General features: G+C 43.2%; 3 protein-coding genes and 1 pseudogene across 3 annotated transcripts; 1 reads left to right on the top strand and 3 right to left on the bottom strand.

Annotated features, from left to right (window-relative positions):
• Positions 1-2,710: 2,710 nt before the first annotated feature.
• On the bottom strand, positions 2,711-5,749 carry LOC134181639 (52 kDa repressor of the inhibitor of the protein kinase-like). Its single transcript, XM_062648905.1, has one exon. The coding sequence runs from the start codon at positions 5,363-5,365 to the stop codon at positions 3,047-3,049; it is 2,319 nt and encodes a 772-aa protein (XP_062504889.1). The 5' UTR covers positions 5,366-5,749; the 3' UTR covers positions 2,711-3,046.
• Positions 5,750-8,352: 2,603 nt separating this feature from the next.
• On the top strand, positions 8,353-9,243 carry LOC134181564 (transcription factor Adf-1-like). The gene is made up of 3 exons (XM_062648834.1): positions 8,353-8,645; positions 8,692-8,805; positions 8,862-9,243. The coding sequence occupies exons 1-3, from the start codon at positions 8,353-8,355 to the stop codon at positions 9,241-9,243; spliced, it is 789 nt and encodes a 262-aa protein (XP_062504818.1).
• Positions 9,244-9,650: 407 nt separating this feature from the next.
• Positions 9,651-11,231, bottom strand: LOC134181563 (uncharacterized). The gene is made up of 2 exons (XM_062648833.1): positions 10,953-11,231; positions 9,651-10,632 (listed from the first exon to the last, which is right to left on the bottom strand). Exons 1-2 carry the CDS (start codon positions 11,096-11,098, stop codon positions 9,651-9,653), a joined length of 1,128 nt encoding a protein of 375 aa, XP_062504817.1. The 5' UTR covers positions 11,099-11,231.
• Positions 11,232-16,447: 5,216 nt separating this feature from the next.
• LOC134181562 (uncharacterized) lies at positions 16,448-17,445 on the bottom strand (annotated as a pseudogene).
• Between the last annotated feature and the right edge of the window lie 49 nt (positions 17,446-17,494).

The following is a 17,494-nucleotide window of genomic DNA, read 5'->3' as shown; positions in this document are numbered from 1 at the left end:
AAGGAACACCGTATCAGCACATCTTTAATGGTGCTAAATAACGTCACAGATTTGGTGTCTGGAAGCTGGATTAAGCCTATAGCATCTTTATGGATAGTGTAGCGGGAATCAACCCAACGAATGGCGATCCACATTTGCTCATTGTGCGAGACGTCGGTAGCCTCATCAACAATCAGGGCAAAAAAAGTTTGCTTCACTGATCTGTTGCAGCAGCTGTCGCCGAAGCTTCTGTCCACATAGCGAAATAAGCTCATTGATAATTTCAAGAGAGAGATAGTCTCGCTTCTTTAGCCATGATCCCACATGAGCATCATCTTTAGCTTGCAACAGCAGCAGCTGCAGCAGGTTTCCGTCAAACGTGAGGCTGTCTTCATTCATGGTGACCACGTAACGGTAAGCCTTGTCTTGCCAAATATCTAACGCACTCCAACAGCTTCATAAACATAGCACGATGATTTTTCATTTCTGCTTCATGCTGTTTGCTGAGCTGCGACCTGACATCTGCACTAAACTTAGCAGCAAGCTTGGCCATTGCCTCTTGGTGCAGTTCGCTTCCTTCATGCTGACCAAACCTCTGGAGTACTTTCTTCCAGTTGCTAAAACAGCCCTCCACGAACGTAGCATTGTAGCTCTTAGAAAGCGTAAGCAAGCCTAAAGCTTTTGCTTTACAACAAACATGGCAAAAGACTTTGTAACCCACTGCACCTGTAAACACACTGATCCTTGGGTGCTTCAAATACCAGCTAGATTGAATTGATCTGGAGTACGACTGCTTTCCGTGGCAACTCTTGGAACTATCTAAGTCACTTGGCTGATTAGCAGCGTCAAAGTTACCACTGCAGCACAAGCAGCTGCAAGAACTGCAACTAGTTGGCGTTCTGACTCCATCTGAGTCTGGCGAGTGCAAAACTGGCTCAGCCGTCGGTTGTGATGTAGCTCCTGACACTGACTGCTGTGCACGATCATCAGTGTGACGAGTGTCACTGGTAAAAAGCCTGTATTGGTCTTTGCTGAAGCGCCATGCCACTCTGAGTCTGGAGCTCTTAAGTACTCCCGGATTATGGCATGCATACCCAGATATTTCCCTGTCAAACCTCGATTCCCCAGACCTTTGTTCATTTTCAGGTTCCAAAAACACTTCTAAACTTCATTATCAAAGTCCAATCGAAGAAGGTATGGTCGTTCTGAGCTGGGGGGCTTCATCCCCCCAGGACCCCGCTTCTTACGCAGGTGTATTACCCATACATCCACTTGCAGAGACTACATCATTGTGTGTGATGTGACAGCTAGTTTCACTGACATTTGCTGAAATACAGCTATTTTGTTGTGTCTAAATCCCTATAAGTTTTAGGATATGTACGTATATACGTTATTAATTAAGTGTCGCGTTGTGACGATTACTGAGTAGACCAGGCCAGACACCTGACTTCGCATCGAGATGTTAACCGTACCTTTATTTGCTGTAAACCCGCTGCCTCTGTCTGTATATGACGTCACTCTTCGTTCTTGAATAGATGTGTGCAGCTGTCGGCAGCTACGCAGCAACTCTTCGCTCTCGAGCTGGCCCAGCGTCCGTTCTGCCCGTAAAGGATTTCGAAGTAAAGCTTCTGTACGTCCTTCCAGATCGGGTACATGGTTTAGACCACAAGACTCTAGCGACCTTCGTAAGCCAGCTAGATGCTGAAAGACGTCAGGCAAACTCCGAGTTGATAGAACCCTTGCCCTGTCCATGCAGCCAGTTCCCGCGCAATTTCAGGTCATAGATATGTAGATGGGAAAGATATGCTTAGCCTATTACTTGCTCAATCTTATAATGCTAAATATATGCAACTGAACTTGTATTGTGAAGTTTGCACAATGCATTATGCGAAAACACGGTGCAGTATTGTTTGCATTTTGGGTAATGCCTCGCGGTTCGAACAATTATGTTGGTGCTGCGTATTACTGCTGCGTATTGGTGTTGCGTATTACAGCTGCGTACTGGTGCAGCATCATTCATTAGGCATTATACACAAAGCATTATTCACAAAGTGATATTTACAAAGCACATGCCTTTTGTAAAGTAGAGATAATGCTCTTTTCTCACACAAAAAAGTGAGATATACCTGATGGTACAGAAGGTTGACTACCTGTCGTTGATGGAACGGTTTAAGTCTCGTGGCATTGTATAGGGTTTTACATATAACACTCATTCTGCTTTCTCACATAATATCTGCCTTTGCCAGCTCTCTCGGCAATCTCATATGGGCCTCTCCAACTCTGCTCATACTTGCTTCCTTTACGAGAAAGTTTTTTTGTGTTCTGTAGTAGAACATTGTCACCAACCTGCTCACATATCAACATTTTTATTAAACCATAACGTTTCTGCATCAAGGATTGCATTAACAAATCACCTTGTATTAATTTTTATGTCTGGCCTCATACTCCGGTTTTTGTCGTTTTTGTGCTTCTAAGATGTTTTTCTTCACATTGGTGTCCACCATCTTTGGCAATTGGACCATTTGTTGTACGACAAATCAAGTTCATCATCAGTAAAAGGGGAAAGTCATGACATCATTTGTGATTTCTAATGCAGCAAAAAACATGTTTGCATTGTAAAAGTCTGTCTGGCTATGGAAAAAACACTACAAGTCATAAAACACAGAACCCTTAATGCAAACTGACTCTGAACGAAGGTACGTAACATACAATAGACAGCGGAAACTAAGAATTTTGATTGGAGTCACTGCATGATTATATAAATAGTGACCAGAAAGTATCTTAGTGTTCTCCTAAACAGCCGCGGATCTAGGATTTTTAGAAAGGGGGGGTTGAAAGTTACAACTTGCCACGCCCCATGCCCCATGTTGTACTGACATGTGACTTCGTCATTCCATTCAATTTCTCGTCGCTTCCATGCACGTTGTCGCTCATAGGGTCTCTCAACTCTAACTAGTTACGTACACAGAGACCAAGTCTTGCCAGTAATCAGCTCAATTAATCACCTTTAAGAGTTTCCTAATCACCTCTCTCTCTATGAAAACGCTCGCTAGGTTTTTAATGCTGTTCATGTTTCGCTAAATAACGACGCTTGAAACATCCTCCTTGGATGTTCTTGCACAAACGCTTTTGCGATCTCCTCGGCAGGGATACGGTCACTGTAATGCATGGCAAGAACTCCAAGGTCTGTGAAACGCTCTTCGCACATCGCCGATCTTGCATAAGTCTTGATCCGCCTCATGAGGGAAAAGGATCGCTCCGCTTCTGCACTCGTTATTGGGAGAGTGCAGGCAATCAGAAGTAGGCGGTGAATGTTCGGAAACGAATGTACATCGCAATTTCCAAGTGACAGCAGCAGATTGTCAGGAATTCTTGCCTCACGTTGCCTGACCATTTCTTCTTGCACGGATTCTCGGTCTTTTCTTCTCTTCCACAGGGTTTCCCATCTCCTGAGTTCATTCTCTAGAGACTTAGGGAAAGGTAGGTCTTTTTCCCAAAACATAACGCCTTCTCTGAGTGTGCCCAACTCTACTCTCGAAGTTAGAAATATTGATGGTACAAGATTCAGCAACGCACCAACATGCCTTCCATCACGTAGGAAACGGTCTTCCATTTGCGCTGTCAGAGAATCCAGTAGTGGAATTGCAAGTGACCGCTTATAAAACTCCATCGGACTTTGACTAGGTGTGTTACTTCTGTTCCTCTGCAGGCTGGTTTTCCTAGGAATTGATTCCGCTACGCCGATGTTCGCTGCAAGCTCAGTTATATCTCTATACCAGGAAACAAATGTTGCATCGATATCTTTTCTCACACTTTTGATCTCTTCAATCGATTCATCAACCATTGCGTAGGCGTCAAGTATATCCTGGTTCCGCTCTTGCAATTTTCCTGCCAGTTCCTTAACTGAATCAAGGACGTTTTTAGTCGTTATGAAAACAGATATTGTCTGAAATGACGAGAGGGCTGCTTTTAGCCCCTGAGCTTTCGACACTGTCTCTCTGTCCCATTTCCATTCCTTGTCAGCCGACATGAGATCAGGGTACTCGTGTGGAGACACAATAGCGTCAAGGAAGGTCACTAGGGCTTCGTACAGTTCAAGAAAAACTTCAAAGCATGTATGGCGTTCTACCCAGCGTGTCTTGCAGAGCCCTGGAAGCTTAGTGCGAGAAGACTGAGGCAGATACGTCTCTAACGTTAGCTGGAACATTTGCTGTCTCTTTGGGCTGTTAGACAAAAACAAGTACGCTTCATTGATTGTACCAATGAGATTTCTAACTTCTTGGACTTTGCTTGTTGCCGCAACAGAAAGATTGAGGCAATGAGAATAGCAGTGGGTGAAAATGGCCAATGGCGCCGTTTCCTTGATTCTGGCTTGAACCCCGGCTATGTTAGACGACATAACCGCAGCGCCGTCATATGCCTGCCCCCTGATATTGTTGGGATCTAAAGAGACTGGTGGTTTGGACAGAGACTTCAATATTTCCTCGGATATTGTCAAGGCATTTGCTCTTTCCAGATAGATGAAATCAATCAGGCACTCCTTGATGACTGGACTACAAGCTGAGTGTAAATCAACAAACCTCAAACACAGTGAAAGGACCTCTTGGTTTGCATGAGGGTCTGTAGCTTCGTCAGCAATGATTGCAAATGGTAACTGCTCTTCTCTCAGATGTGCAGTTAGTCGCTCTCTGGTCTTATTGGCATAAACGTGAACAATTTCATTTTGTATGGTTTTACTTGTGTACTTCTGATTTCGTTTTGCAAAGAGAAGGTGCTTTTGAAGAGTGCTGTTTCCTTTGGCCAAGAGCTGTAGTGCAGCAATGAAGTTGCCCCTGTTAGATCCTTCAGTTGCAAAATCAACCTTGTCATCTCTATGACCACGAAGAGGCAAGCCTTGTTTTGCCAGAAATTCTACAGCTAGTATAATTTGACGAAGTATTTCTTTGTTCTCCAAGGATTGCTGATCTTTGTGTTTCAGTAGCATCGTGTCTACTCTTGAATCTGCCTTCTCAAAGCTAAGTTTGAACAAGTCGGCTTGAACCATTGCGTGTCGATGCACGACCGTCCCTTCATGAATGACCAGTACGCCATCTTTGCCAAGAGCCTTTGTGAATGGTTTCTGGTACGGCACCGTCACGAGTATGCCTGGATTCCCTCCCTTTGAACCTCCCCTCTGCGGGTGTTCGGGAAATAGGATGCAATACCGACAAATGCCACCTTGCAGAACATTGCTGTACGAAAGCCACTCGTAGTCTTCCATCCATTTTCTCTGAAAAGACACCTTCCAGCGTTTGCCACTCTTCGTCACCTCATGAAAGTGGAGGACATCTGATGGAGCAGGTTTGACGTGAAATGTAAGGTGCTGCATTTTTTCGGCATCTGACATTTCATGAATTAATTGTCTAAGGCAATCAAAAGATCTATTTGCAGCTAGTACGAGGTTGCCCAGATCTATTATTTCTTCCACCCCTGACAAATGAACTGGCCTGTCGACAGCCTTGGAGCTAGTACTCACTGACCCGAAATCGCGACTCCGAGGACCTGAATCCGGGAGACTCAGACAGTCTAGAGGCACAGGTAAAACAGAACTGCTTTCTTCGCAAGCCGCTGTTGCTGACTGTGACGGTTGTCCAAGACAAGCGGTAATCAGACGTTGCTTTTTTGCTGGAGGTTGTCTAGCGGCTGCTGCTTTATCTGATGCGAATCTGTTACGCAGTGGAGAATCTGTTCAGAATGCTTACAACACGAAACCTAATTTTCTATTCATGCCTACCTTTTCAAAGCAGAGGACATGTTTACGTCTTTCAGTAAAACGCACGGAAGAAACACGAACACCGCCAAACAGGTAACGCGAGTTACGCAGCCTCGATCTCCGGACGTCTGTTTAGTGAAGGATACTCTGACTACTAGTAGACGTACTGCGTTTGCCCAATTTTTATTTTATTTCTGTCACTAGCTAGTGCTAAGTACTTAGTTTATGTATACTTTCTGACAGACTGAGAAGCAAGTGACTTCACTGGTGTAATTATTACCACACTTTGTCTTCCTACAACAGCGCCAGAAAAGGGGGGGTTGCAACCCCAGCAACCCCCCATCTGGATCCGCTACTGCTAAAGCTATACTAGGAATTGCTATTGGTAGAAGCTATCTTGCTATAGCTTCTGCCTTGTGTGACAATCAGACCAGAAATACAATTACAGAGTCTACCAGGTATGTTCCATAGGCTTTCTAGTAATGACAGTGAATAATAGACATGGTGAATCTGATATAATGAGTACCAGTCAATAGTCAATACGACTAAGCTTAATTATGACTTTGTGTCTTCATAAACCAATTTGTGCTGTACAAAGAGCAACCACATATACAGTGCCTTGCCAAAAGTCATGGTAGTTGGGTGAAAAGGCTGCACCACGCAAGAAGTGCTTCTGTTTTGTTACACAAGCTTCTAATTTCACACGCCTTGTGTTATATCCTGTACATTAATATGGACGTTCGTTTCCGTGTTCGTTCCAAAGACATAGCTGACGATCCAGGGGCGCCTGTTCTCAAATTCGCTCTGACAAAATGCGTTGGAACGACGTCTGGCTTCAGGCGTGCTCGCCTGGCGATGCCAAACGATGAGGCCAAAAGATGATCGGTTTCAAAACAGTTCTCTGTAAAGTGGTCGCTGCATAGAACCGAATACCGTGAAGGCCCATTCCATTTGTCTCTAGTCCTCTGTACTGCTTCTGTCCATCGCTTTCGAAGAACTGGGTCTTGTGGGAAAGAAAACAAGCTGACTTGGTCGCTGTGTGAGTTAGAACAGCCAGCCGCAACACATCGCTTCACCATTGTAGACCTGATTTACTTCTGCGCGCGAGCAGTTTCCGTTCAACTTGGTGGTGTCACGACGGACACGCCTCAAAATTGCCGGAAGATGAAAGGCGGAGCCAAATAATAGCCAAAAGAACCCTCGTTTTAACCCTTAGAACATTAGCTAAAAATTCTAAAAAAATTCATGCATTCATTTGACTGGCAAAGCAACGTTTCTAAGTTATAAAATAGGTAGCGATTTTTGCATGTCACCCTTCCTTTAATTTTTTTAGATTGTTGTCGACTACTCGCCTCAAATTACGGGGCTCTCTGTTTACACTTGTCTTGTAGGCATCGACATCCTGGAATTTGAAAATCCGGGCCTTCTGTCGTCATCATCATGGCGGCGCTCATGGGACGATAACCGTGTGTAGTCTGTGCTGGTTTTTACGGTTTAGGCAGGGTCCTAACTTTAATCTTTTGGTTAGGAAGTATTATTTTTGTGAAAGTGTACATGAATTGCGGTGATATTGGGAGCCGAAACAATGCCTTTGCTAGGAAATCCGAAACCTGTCTTTCAAGTCTGTTCAGATGGGTTTTAGTAATGTCCAACTTAACGTAGTTGGTCGTTTAGGAGTTTAGTGACTGTAAGGAAGTTTTGCGTAATCTAATTCTGTTGGGGTACGTAGAACTCGAGAGTCACGTGATAGCAATATGCCGGATGTGTACCCAGTACATGCGCATGCGTGGTCAATCACGCACTTCTCGGACAACCGCGCTAGATTAGATGTTTCTTGTGACTGTACGTTCTACAATGCTGCTACCATCAGACCATGCAACAACTGTGTGAGATGGCCGGTATAAAATCGAACGCTATAAACTTTGCTCCCCTCGCCAATTCTAGTTCTAGAACTAGTATTCGAACGCACCATAATGACGGTAGTACGTGTTAGCCAACTTTTTGCAAGATGACTTTTGACATAATGCCTTTGAGTTGGTATTTGCGTTGATTCCCATCGTGTTCATTAGGTTACAAAGATACGTAAATACCCCTTTGATTTTCAGGTTTTTTGTTTTGTCGGGCCTCGCAGACATTGCCATGCACTTAGAGCAAGAAGAAAATCGATTGTAAATACGTCCTTGCAAATTTCGAAGCGCCATTTGGCACACAAGTAGCACGTTGTCTCCCCAACAGAAAAAGTTGATTTCAACTACAGGGAGTTTCCCCAAAAGGGGAACTTCCCGGACATGGAACACGCCCCTTTATCTGACAAGGTAATTGCACACTCCGAGATAATTCCTGCCGTAGTATCAAACACTTAAGCCTGGTTTACAATATGACGCTGACGACGCTCGCGACGCTCGCGAAGACGCTCAGGCGGGCGTCATATTGTAAACATTCGCACGTCGCGTCATGAGCGTCGTCAGCGTCGTCAGCGTCCGTGAGCGTCGTTGACGCTCAAGTTGAGACAAGTTCAACTCCAGCGTCCAAACCGGAAGTGGTCCAGCGTCTACTGGAAGCACGTGATTCTTGTCGACAAATCAGCTATCAAATCCGGGAGTGATATCCCTGAGTGAACTATGGAAGAGAAGCTTATCGAAAGTGTACGTAAGTACGGCTGCCTGTGGCAAGTAAAGTCCAGGGAGTATAAAGACCTGCGTCTGAAGGAGAACTCTTGGAAAGAGGTCTCGGAAGAAACTGGGCTCCCAGCGGCAGACTGCCAGAAAGTATGGAAACGTCTTCGCGACAAGTTCGTGAGGGAACAGAAGAAAACTAAATCAATGCGTTCTGGAGACTCGGGACCTCCCTACAGCTCATTGTGGGAGTACTTTGAGGTTCTCAGCTTCCTCCTGGACACCATAAAACATCGCCAGTAAGAAATGATTACCACGTGTAGTTTGACAATGTACCGTATGTAGGATCGAACGGTGTTCATTGTACATTTATAGAACAGTTACCAACTTTAGTGCCCCCCTAGATGATGGTTGCGTTCATGATGATGAGGAGGAGGACAATGATGATGATAGTGAGAGGTACATTTGAATCAGTGAAATAGTAATTTTGACAACTTATTTAATCTTTTGCCTAGCATTGTAGCAGTAGACCAGTTTGAACACAACCAATCAATGACAACACGTCAGTCTACTCCGTCACCATCAGTGCCATTATCTGGAGGAGTAGTGCAAACACCTATGGGAGAAATTCGTTCCAACAGAGGCAAGGGCAAAAAGAGGAAGGTGGATGCTGAAGCTGTTGATTTAGCTATGCTTCAGTTGATCAACGACCAGAAGAGCAATCCTACTGAGCCATCGCTAGATGAAGAAGGGCTATTTGGATTACACATTGCAGCCAAACTAAGACAGTTGTCCGACCGTGAGAAAGCAATTGCGGAGATTAAAATCGAAGAAATACTATTGGAGGCAAAATTTGGCTACCAATACCAGCAAAGCAGCCACCAATACCAGCATTGAGCAACCACGCATATCTGGGCTCTCTTCGTTTAACCAGATGTTTGAATTGAAGCATCTGTATGGTCCTTTAACCGGCTTTTTTAAAAGCCACAAAATCATCAAAGAGAGCTGATCTAAAGACTGAAGTCTACATTACCTAGAAGTACATACACACACACACACACACACACACACACACACACACACACACACACACACACACAGAGGGAGAAAGAGAGAAACAGACACAAAAGCAGAGAGTTGTATTTTCAACTGATGCTTGTTCACCCTTCTTATTAGGTAAATGGTGCATTAATTCAATCAGATGCAGGGTGGGCACATTGATGTGATAGGGAACTGAACATACAGTACAGGTTTCGATAATACCAGCAAAATAGCTGGTGAAAGCCCCAAAACACATATCATGGCTAGTATTCTGTACGATGGATGTGGTGGTACTGCCATGTCACCTCTCCTTCAGAGGACATAAAGTAGTCGCGAATAGTGTCCCTACATGTAGCTGCAGATCTACTATACATATTGCTTCCTACAGAGCCTATCCTGCTCAATCCATTATCACCATCCACCTCACTTCTCCAGGCTCCTTCAGTGACGTTCCCTGCTCCATCCTCTGCATCACTAAATCCGCGTGGGCAGTAAACTGTTGACTCAGTAGTTCGCAGGTAGTTGTGTAGGGCTATTGCTGCTTGGGTGAAAAGCACTACGTGATCTGGAGAAGCAATTATCGGCCTCCTAAAGAGACGCCATCTGGCAGCCAGGATACCAAAACTGTTCTCAATGACTCTTCTGGAACGGCTCAAGCGATAGTTAAACACTGCCTCAGGATCAGCCAAATTTCTCCCAGGATACGGACGAAGCATATTGCGCTGAAGTGGAAAAGCTTCGTCTCCCACAAACGCAAATGGTACCTCAATGGCGGTACCGGGTAGAGTTGTAGGTGATGGTAAGCCAAGTTTGCCTGCATCTAGTGCTCTGCCAAATTCTGAATTTGAAAGAACACCTCCATCACTATGTCGACCAGAATTTCCAATGTCGACGAAAATAAACCTGTAATGTGCATCGCACACTGCCATTAGAACAACTGAGTGTCCTCCCTTGTAATTGTAATACGATGATCCCGAAGAAGCGGGAGCTTGTATAGATATGTGTTTGCCATCAATAGCTCCCACACAGTTTGGGAAATTCCAGAGCTTTGAAAATTCTCTGGCAATGCCCTTCCAATCCTCTTCACTTGATGGTCCTTTCACATATTCAGGCTGAAGAACTTGCCACAGTGCAGCACATGTTTCTCGAATGATGTGGCAAACAGTTGCACGGCCAACTCTGAAGCTGAAAGAAACTGACACTTGGGAGTTGCCAGTGGCCAAGTAACGTAAAGTCAAAGCCAATCTAAAAAATTTAAAGAATTACTTCTTCTGATGCTGTATCACTATAGTGGACAAGCAGACAGACAGACATACAGACAGACAGAGAGAGACTGGCAGCTAAACAATCAGATAGACAAACAAAATGGGACACTGCGATAGAACAGTGGTTAGCTGTTTGCTTGTACTCTAGATTCGAAAATTTGCTTGACAGATAGATCAACAAAGAGGCAGACAGATAGACAGATAGACAGAGAGACAGGCAGGCAGGCAGACATACAGACAAACAGACAGACACACACCCACACACAGACTGTAATGAAAGAACTATGTACACAGGAATACCTTTCTCCAGGTGAGATCTCCGGCCGATAGACGCTTTGATATGATCTTCTTTTCAAAGCAGGAGCTACCTTTGCTACCAGAGCATCAAAAGTTTCCCTAGACATTCTCAAGAAGCGGTAATGACTCTCTGCATCCTGCAGCCTCATTTCTGCTAGCAGATTGTGATAGTCCCCGTGCTCTCTCCTTCTTTGAAAAATGGTTCTCACCCATTTTCGGCGGCGGCGGCGGCTAGCTTCCCGAGCCCTTCGAGTGCGCCTACGGTACACTAGCAGTAGAAGGAGCAAGTTTTTTCTATCCATGTAATAAGATGGTGGTGAGCATGCGCGTAGTGTCTCTGTGACGCCCAAGTGACGCTCATCGAGAGGTATTGTAAATGGTACAGCGTCACCGGCAGCGTTTTGACACCTACCCAGCGTCTTCGCGAGCGTCCCCGCGAGCGTCGCGAGCGTCGTCAGCGTCATATTGTAAACCAGGCTTTACTCTCCTACAAACCAAGACTGTCATTACCACATCATAGCTACAACTATATACAGCTACTTACATTAATTCTTCTCGATACATAAAAATAGAATCGTCTGGCCTCTCAATTCTTAATCTACTTACCTCTAGTCTACATCGTCTAGCTAACATACTATACTGATGATAAACCTTAAAACAATTCCTTTGATCAGCAAAACATATAAATACTGCAATCTACGCAACAGCTATAAACACATGTTCGACGGTTTTCCCGTAATCTACATACAATACACCTAAAAATAATGAAGCACTAGAAGTGCAAACCCTCGGCCAGTATGCAGCTTGAAGGTAATTAGTCGCGCTATGACAAAATCGTATGACAGAAACGCATGATGTGGGTGAAATGGTCACAGGTCAAGGTGGAGGTAGGTCACGTGACTGCCTGCTATTACTATAGTAGGAGCATAACAAGTTAAAGTGTGTAAGATATAACAGCTGGCAGAATGTGATCTATTACTGAGCCTGTTGCTAGATAAAATAATAGAACTACACTAGCTATCAGCAACAAATTGATGTAATGATTCAGCCAACGTGTTCTGACTCCAACACTAACTCCATTACTACAGTTACTGTTCAGAATCTATTTACCAAGCAACTATGTTAATTAATCTATATATGATTACCACTGGTTGTCATGGTTTCGTAAACATTGAAAGTAGTTACAAGCTACTTTTTCAGCTATTCACAATACCAGTATGTAGAAGCAATCAAGTGTTGTATTAATGCAACTGTTTAGGAGAGTGGTATGGAGCAAAAGATGACATCATGTTCTGAGTAGTACATATCTTCAATATAAATGTCAACACATTCTGGTGTTAAATTATTGCAGTAAATATGGTCTATAAGAGTAGTCCTGTCTGTAGTAGGAGTGTGCACCAATTGAGAATATCCAAATTGACTCATGAGACCTGCTAGTTTGGAGTCTGGTTTTAATAACAAATCTTCATTGAAATCGCCCGTAATAATTGACACCATGTGAGGAATTGTGAATACCTTAACAGATTGGTCATAGTTTTTGACACGCAGTATCAGCTGAAACAGATGGTGATCTATAGATAACCGTTAGTCGAAAACACTGTCCACTAGGTAACCTGAGTACAGTTACCATGATCTCCATAGCATTATTCTCTAATGAATCATTATTGCAATCACCAAGTCTGATGGTGTCAGAGAAGGTAACAAGTACACCATCTTTGTTATCACCAGATAGACAGTCTGCTCTAGCAGCTTGGCACTTATCACGAACACAGGAGTTTTCATCTGCGGAGTAAGCCATGTCTCAGTAAAACAAGGAATACTAGCACATGCAAGTGAGTCATCACAGTCAATATTAGCCAACTTGACGTATAGTGACCTGACATTGAGCAGTGCAAGAGTATAATGTAGTTGTGTGGACATGTATAATTTAAACTGGAAGGGGACTGAAGAGATTTGTATTTAATCTCTCCATCTCAGCCTTAACGTCCTCGCTAGCTTTAATGGCTTTTTTATTGAAGTTGACTATGTACAAATCCTCAAGGTTTTTGACACGACTAAATGCTACATATGCCTATCCAGGATTAATTAAATCGACCGCCTTTCATGTCAACTACGATTTGGTCTAATGTAAGTCCTTGCACTTTGTGAATGGTTGTGGCCCAGGCCAATGTCAAAGGAAATAGCAATCGACTAATTTCTGAACTATGTTTACCCTTAGCTAGAACTATTGCTTCATGTCGTTTTAAAGGAACAGCCATAAGGTTGTTGTCCGAACTGACCTCATAGTTTGCCACATTACGATGATCAAACTTGACAAGGATGTGTGTAAGAGCATCGTCATTGTCAGATACAACATTGACTACTTCACCTCTAGCACCATTAACTAACATTGACTGCTTCACCTCTAGCACCATTAACTAGACCGTCTGTAACATCAACGTTTGTCGTAAGCATGACTTTAGCTCCACTACTTTCAAACCGTGTAAGCCACCATTGTCTGACCTCTTATCAGATAAAGTTGAAAGATCAATGTGGTTAGTCTGACCAGCTCTTGCATCATAAGCTTTAATACAGTACTACTGACTAGGTGGAGCCAAAGCATTCAACATGTTCTTATTATGATCATCTACATCTACATTTAGCTTGTAAACATAGAGAGCTTTAGTGGGATAACTAGATGCGTCTGGACTAACCTCCCTAGATCTGAGCTCATCTATATCCTGTTCAGTATGAGTGGCTGTTCTTCCTCTGCACAACAGTTCACAAAATTTGGAGTCAATTTTCTGTCTCATTATCTCAGTTAGCTCCATCATTTGAAACTCATCAAGCCACAAAGAGCCTGAACGGTAACAGCTTGCTGTAACTGTCGTTAACAACAATGAACACTGGGGATTGACACTCTGGCGATAACTGGTGTAGATCCCCTACAGCCAATATACTCATCAGCAAAAGTATTCCCAGGTAGGACTCCCTTAATTTGCTGTAGTCTTTTATGCACTTGTAGTAACATGTTGGAACCCACCATACTCACCTCATCAATTATTAGAAATGCTAAGTGTGACAGCTTACAACGTACTGAGTTTAACCGGTCATGGTTTAGAGGCTGGAAACCACCAAATTTACTAGTACCTAGTAATAGAGCAGAGTGTAGCGTCATACCAGATATTACAAACGCTGCAGCACCGGTAGGTGCTGTTAGTAACACAATAACATCATCAGGCTCTATTGTACCAGACAGTCCTTTAACAGTCTAATAGTGTCTGAACGATTGAGCTTAATCACATGTGACTTGCCTACACCACAAGGACCACTGATAAAGACACGATATGGTTCAATAGCTTTGCATTTCTTTAAAGCTATGGCAGCTTTCTTACACCAACTCCTATGAAACATGACCATTTGCTTTTCTTGGCATTAAGACTCCTCAAAAGATTTCTGTACTCATCAGGTAAAATTTCACCATGACTAGCAGCATTTTCATAACGAACGTGCACACTGCTACTACTAGTAGATGTAAAGAGATGTCTGTTATCTCTGACATCCTGTTTAGACAATTCAGTAAGGAGTTCTGAACGTTCTGCTTCATGGTTAGCTCTATTGGCTTTAGTACCAGGAGCAGTGTGGTCCCAAACATGCTGTGGCGGACCATTCTCATCTAGCTCAACATCTTCTATGTCAGACAGCGTATACCGTTTCTCGTTAGCACTAACAATAGCATGAACACGACAGTAATGCTCTTCATAGCTAGAACAACCACTCAGCAAGTCTGTTTCTTCATTGTACCAGGGAAAGTAAAGCATTAGATTTGCTCTAAACCAGTTAGTAGGCTCTGTTTCTCTACTAAATGTTCTAAATCTAATCACAGCTTCACGTCGACGTTTGCTCATTTTACCATAGCCAAGTGTGAGTGTAATCTGGACAGTTCAGTACTATCACCTGTGGTGACAGAGGAGAGTACATCACTGTGAGTGACATCATCATCATCACCCTTATAATAAGTGACATAGTCAGCTGCAAACTGTGCAAGACACATATTTTGAAGCTGAAGAGGTCTATGCTGATGCCTATCAAGTAGATTCTTACAAAACACATTACAATCATTGTCATCAAGCTCATTAATTTGAGCACTATTCTTTAGCACACCAATTCTTTCTTTCTTAGTATTCGTGTCTACAAACACTATAGCTCTGTCTGTGGACTTCATTGGAAGCGGCAGTATTCTGTCTGCAGCTTCTTGTGCACTCACTTCCCTATGGTCCAAGAATGCAGCACCAACCCTTTTCATTTGAGTTTTAAGCTCTTCAGTTCTAGTCGCAGTAGCAACACGTTTAAGCAGCACTCCCATAGCACTATCAGTTTTCATTATGTAAGAAGCGACATACATAACACAAGTATAAGCATTTAGAGCATACTGAATATCCATGTTAGCTTGGCAAGCTATCATTACACGAGGGTTGTAGTTGTTTATGTTGCATTCATTAGGCTTACGTTTATACACAACAACTAAACCACTGGCTGTTGTTGTTAACGCTTCCTCATTCTGTGAACGAGTTACACTAGCTTTGGCAAGAACATCATCAATACTCATGCTGTCGTAATAATCTTCATTTAGTACTTTACGCACTTTCTAACAGTTTCTAGACATGCCTAACGATTTTCACGTCCTTCAGCCTCAGCTACCCAAGGTCTTATCAGTAGGTGGATGTGGAAACTTGAAGCGGGAAGTGTGGTGTTGTTTGCAACTAGCTAGCAGATACTGTGTAACGTGCGCTATGAGCCTTCGAAGTCACCACGTACGTACACGCTAGGAGCAGTATTGTAATTGTCGCTAATAATTACGAATATACACGCTATTTTCTTTCTAGACGTGCTACTTGTAAAATGTATTTAGAATCCTACATAGCGACTGTCGTTTCGCGTAACCGCAAAGTCTGTAGATAGTCTGCAGTCGTATGTAGAGTCATCGTATACGTGACATAAAATCTCTCATGGCTACATATTCTTAGATTCCCATATAAATATCGTAAAACCAAGAAAGCGATCGAATTCGAGTCAGAAGTTGCAGACAGGTGAGTTGTGTTGTTTATTTCCGACAGGTCCTAGCAAGCGCAAACATGAATTACACTGTTCTGGTAGTAAAACTCTCTCACGGAAGTTTTGCGCCTAGGATTGGCTGTTCGTCCATTGTCTTTGGTTGCCACGTATGACATAAAGGAATTAATGTTTCGTGATTGGGCCACACAAAGGAGGCGTAGCACATTCCTGCAGCGTGACAGACATAGCCAGCCAGAGTACGCTACTCGCCAAGTCTCGTGACTTTTACAAAGTCCCTTTTCTTATAGGCTCATAGCTGAATAAGAAGAATGCTTATGATGTTGAAGTTGTAAGACAAGATCTCTCAGTTTACCATCATCAGGTATTGACACTGAAATGTACTTGTCAATAAAATCACACACATCAGCTGTGGCACCCTCACCATATTTTGGGGCATCTTTAACTCACAACACACAGTGAGCATGGGGAGAGCCTCGAGCCTGAAATTTATTCTGAGGGCATGATCAACTACTTCTCCCAAAGGATTGGCTGGAGATTTTAGAAACTGATTGAAAAACATTTTCAATCAGTACTGAAACTGTCTAGCAGCAGTCACTGGATTACGTCTAATCCAATTGCACTTTTCCTCAAAAGAAAGGTTAGCTACTTCCTCGTTTGTAAATGTAACACCATATTGTCTACCTGTAGTTTGTATAATGTAAGGCCATTTTAAATCAGCAGCAGATAGTGTAAAAAACCGTGTGGGAGTACCTAATTGGCGAATCATTGCTAACATGTCATGGAACATACGCTGATAGTATGGTGGTGAGCCCCTTTCATGAACCGTTGGGTTCTTTGCTTGACCAGCTGTAAGGTGCCTTGGCTTTTGTCTCCATGCAAAGTGATTGCAATCATCTTGGATTTGTTTGGCTTCAACTATGTACTCTGCAGTAAACAGGTAGTCAATATCACTAGCAAAACGTCCATCTACATTTAGCAATCTTTGGTTAAAGTACTTTTTGTAGGTGAGCTTACGAGGTCTTTTGTCAGTGAAACAACCCTCACCATAAGGAAACTTGACAGGGCTACTCATGGACTCAAAGTGTTGATCTGTCATTATATATAGTGGTTTTTGACCTTCGCCAGGAGCTAAGCACACTATATCAACAAATGCCTCAGGGTCTTCAATAGACAGCATGCTAGCTGTTGAGCCGTCTGTTAATTGTCTAGTATGCTCATCATCTTCAGCAAATGTGTCCTCATCTATCTGTAAGGCATCAGTGAAGAGATTGTCTTTACACACACTATCACTATCGCAAGAACCTGAGTCCATAGAGGGCTTGCTCTGTAATTGCTTGCATGAGCGTTTGTTGCTACACTGAGAACTGGTAGAACCAACAGAATCAACATTATGAGGGACGGCAGTTCTAACCATATCAAGACCAACATAATGCCATTGCATAGTTAGTCCTATGTTGATATCAAACCTGCTACTACTATGATAGTACCTT

Source organism: Corticium candelabrum, chromosome 6 (assembly GCF_963422355.1).
Source record: "Corticium candelabrum chromosome 6, ooCorCand1.1, whole genome shotgun sequence".
NCBI lineage: Eukaryota > Metazoa > Porifera > Homoscleromorpha > Homosclerophorida > Plakinidae > Corticium > Corticium candelabrum.
The sequence above is the reverse complement of the archived record's forward strand: the minus strand, read 5'-3'. Positions and strand labels throughout refer to the sequence as shown.

What these genes read in the sequence shown, in the direction of transcription:
- LOC134181639 (XM_062648905.1), bottom strand. Translation starts at nt 5,365, where the DNA reads ATGTCAGATGCCGAAAAAATGCAGCACCTTACATTTCACGTCAAACCT.
- LOC134181564 (XM_062648834.1), top strand. Translation starts at nt 8,353, where the DNA reads ATGGAAGAGAAGCTTATCGAAAGTGTACGTAAGTACGGCTGCCTGTGG. An exon ending in GACACCATAAAACATCGCCA is followed by an intron (nt 8,646 to 8,691) that starts GTAAGAAATGAT and finishes TACCGTATGTAG; the next exon opens with GATCGAACGGTGTTCATTGT. An exon ending in AATGATGATGATAGTGAGAG is followed by an intron (nt 8,806 to 8,861) that starts GTACATTTGAAT and finishes TCTTTTGCCTAG; the next exon opens with CATTGTAGCAGTAGACCAGT.
- LOC134181563 (XM_062648833.1), bottom strand. Translation starts at nt 11,098, where the DNA reads ATGAGGCTGCAGGATGCAGAGAGTCATTACCGCTTCTTGAGAATGTCT. An exon ending in GAGATCTCACCTGGAGAAAG is followed by an intron (nt 10,633 to 10,952) that starts GTATTCCTGTGT and finishes TAAATTTTTTAG; the next exon opens with ATTGGCTTTGACTTTACGTT.